General features: G+C 45.9%; 1 protein-coding gene across 1 annotated transcript; it reads right to left on the bottom strand.

Annotated features, from left to right (window-relative positions):
• Positions 1-502: 502 nt before the first annotated feature.
• On the bottom strand, positions 503-1456 carry TAS2R60 (taste 2 receptor member 60). The gene has a single exon (XM_061166558.1). It carries the CDS (start codon positions 1454-1456, stop codon positions 503-505), a length of 954 nt encoding a protein of 317 aa, XP_061022541.1.
• Positions 1457-3383: the final 1927 nt, after the last annotated feature.

Below are 3383 nucleotides of genomic sequence, written 5' to 3'. Positions count from 1 at the left end.
AAGGAAAGAGAGTTTCATTGCAGTAGATGGTTGGAAATCAGCTAAGGCTGAAAAAGGAAACGTGGTTTTACAGGATGAAGTCAGAGGAAAATTGACGTTCCAAAAATCTTCTCCAGTCTGATTTAACAGATAAAAAATGAATCATGTGTCAGGATCCTTGCATTCAGTTTCCAGGAGGATAATTTTACACACCAAGAGTTTAGTCACAGGGAAAGTTTCTTGCTTCTTTGTCCACATCAGGTCCCACAGGGAACATTAACTATATCAGCTACACCCTTGCTAGTGTTGATACAAGTCAGCGATGCTGGGCCACTACTTCAGTACCTTCTATTTCATCTTTAATCCTACTTCACTGAAGTTATTCTTCTAATCATGAAACACAGCAAAGAGGGAAAGAGAATTAAATGTGATTAAATGTGGCAAAGAAATTTAAAGAAGCAACATCCCATTCCATCCAGGCAGCCTCCTGCAATAGAATCTGAGGCTTTTCATCAACTTCAATTCAAGATGCCCCGTGTACTGAGGAGCAGCCCCTCCCTAGCACAGCTCTCAGCCTGCGGTTACTCAAGAGAAGAATAATGGGGTGGATTGCTGTACCCAGATAAATCACAGTCTGCCATATCCAGTACCGGAATTCCCCAAAGGGAAACATACCTGAGGCAGTGAGAACCAGTGACAGAAAAGAGGAAGTGAAGAGGATAGCAAAGGAGATAAGAGCCAGGAGAGCCTTGATGTGTGCCTGGGCACTGGAACTGTGAAAGCCTGAAATGGAAAAGAAGACCTTCTTGGTGTGTCTTCCCAGAGATGTAATGAGCAAAACCGTGCCCGCGATGAAGACAACAGTAGGGATGGTCCAGGTAACAATTCTCAAAGGGAAGAGGAAGAAACTCTTATACATTCTCACAGCATTCCTAGTGACATTCCAAGATTGCAGACCCCTCTTTAAATAGTTTTGATACATTCTCTGGTTACCTATGAAAAATAGAACGGAGGTAAAGGTAGAGAACCCCAGAGAGCTGAATAGCATCCAAGGAACCAACCCAGAGACATTCCGCTTTAGCCAGAGGAAAACGGGGTGGGTGAAGGTTGCAATTTTCACACAGTAGAAGACAGTTAGCCAGGTGGAGAAGCACAGCGTTGCAGAGTTCAAGAAGTCCCACTGAACAGCCAGGAGCTGGAACACGGGGTGGTACGGGAAGGCCGCTGGATTCAGGAAAATGTAAATGTTCTTACTAATCACCACCCATTGCAGACAGAAGCGAGAGGCCCCCAGGCTGACCAATAACTTATCGCAAGGCGACAGCGTTCTCCGCAGCAGCCACTCGCTGCCCAGTGCCGCGATGATCAAGCCATTACCTACCAATGCCACCAGGAACAAAAGGAATAAAATAATAATGAAGATGACAGCTGTCTGATCAACCAACTGAGGTCCTGGAACCACGTCCTCTCCACTCATCTCTCCTGCAGACTTCAAGGTCTCTTCCTGGAGGGCGGGTCTGGAAGGTCCTGGATAATATCGGTCCCTCCAGCTGCCCCAGTACAGAGGATAAAGTCGAGGATGTGGGCTATCTGAGGAGGGTGAGGAGGTATTTTCTTCTCAGAATAGATGCAAATATCATTAAGGCTCAGTTTCAGAAGTCCCCCTGCCTGTCCATGAATTTGCCTGTCCTTCCTCTGCCTGCTTTCTGCCCGTGTCAACACTGGTATGGATACTATATCAGGTCCTTGCATTTAGCATCCCTCATGTGGGAACTTATACCTCTCTAAGCTGACACCTAAGACATGATCACACACCTGCTGGCTGCTCCATGAGGAAATCTAGAGGGCACACCCCCATCAGACATCCAGAGCTCACACCCAAGATTGGCTGGTGTGTTCTGGGCACTGTTCTAAGTGATCTTTGTTGTCCTTAGTTCTCACAATGACCCTATGAAGCAGGTGACTTTAGAAAACTCCTTTGACAGGCATAAAACTGAGCAACACTTCTACTTAGGTTAACTCAAATCCTACTACTTGTGGGGACCATTATTATCAAATAGAGCACAAGAGACAATTATACATAATAAAGGATTTCCTAGGTGGTGCTAGTGGTATAGAATCTGCCTGCCAATGCAAAAGACACAAGAGATGCATGTTCAATCCCTGGGTCAGGAATATCCCCTGGAGTAGAAAATGGCAACCCACTCCAGTATTCCTGCTTGAAAAATTTCATGGACAGGGGGACTTGCAGGCTACAGTCCATGGGGTCACAAAGAGTCAGACATGACTGAGCACACAATGCACGCGCAAGTGAGTGTTTTAACTATATTTTACTAGTGACCTTTAAAGGGCATTTCTGGGCTTCCCTTGTGGCTCAGCTGGTAAAGAATTCTCCTGCAATGCAGGAGACCTGGCTTCAATCCCTGGGTTGGGAAGATCCCCTGGAGAAGGGAAAGGTAACCCACTCCAGTATTCTGGCCTAGAGAATTCCATGGACTGTATAGTTCATGGGTTCGCAAAGAGTTGCACATGACTGAGCGACTTTCAATTTAGGGATTTCCTGGTGGCTCAGATGGTAAAGAGTCTGGTTGCAAAGTGGGAGACCTGAGTTCAATCCCTGGGTTGGGAAGATGCCCTAGAGAAGGATATGGCAACCCACTCCAGTATTCTTGCCTGGAGAATCTCATGAACAGAGGAGCCTGGTGGGCTACAGTCCATAGGGTCACAAAGAATCAGACACAACTGAGCGACTTGACTTTCACTTTCAAAGGGCATTTCATGTAGGAAACCCTACTATGATAGCTGTAACACCAATGTGCTATGGCAAGAAGAATGCTGGGCTAGGAATCAAGGCAGGTGTCAGTCCTAGTTCCATCCATCACTGTGAGTTATTGGGTATGTCAGTAGGTCACTCTGTGCCTCAGTTTCTTCATCTATAGATGTGAAAAGTATCATCTTTTCTAATTCACAGGGTAAGACTATATTCTAAAACTAGGATCTCAGTTTTCAGAGTGAAAGAAGACATTAAATAATTTAATGATGAAATAAGTGAAGCCTCAAGTTATAGATTAAAACTCCCTCCTAAAGTCACAGTACTATGGAGGAAAGACCAAGACCCAAGCTGAGTCCAGGACCAGAAATCCTTGCATAGTTATCAGGACATCTTGTACTCCTATCTCCTTCATCCCCAGATGAAGCCAGAAGACCAAGTTTTGAGTCTTGTCACAGTCACTATTTGGTGTAATTGTTCTGCAGTTTGTGAGTCATCTGCTCGGTGGCTCTATGGTGGGGTTAATGGCGACCTCCTCCAAGAGGGCTTATGCACATGCTATGTGACCCAGGTCTGCTGCACCCAGAGCCCCTGCCCCTGTGTCAGGCCACTGTGCTACTGGAGAAGAGTGGAG

This window comes from Dama dama, chromosome 18 (assembly GCF_033118175.1).
Source record: "Dama dama isolate Ldn47 chromosome 18, ASM3311817v1, whole genome shotgun sequence".
Lineage (NCBI taxonomy): Eukaryota > Metazoa > Chordata > Mammalia > Artiodactyla > Cervidae > Dama > Dama dama.
Note: the sequence above shows the minus strand (reverse complement) of the source record. Positions and strands in the feature narration are given on the sequence as shown.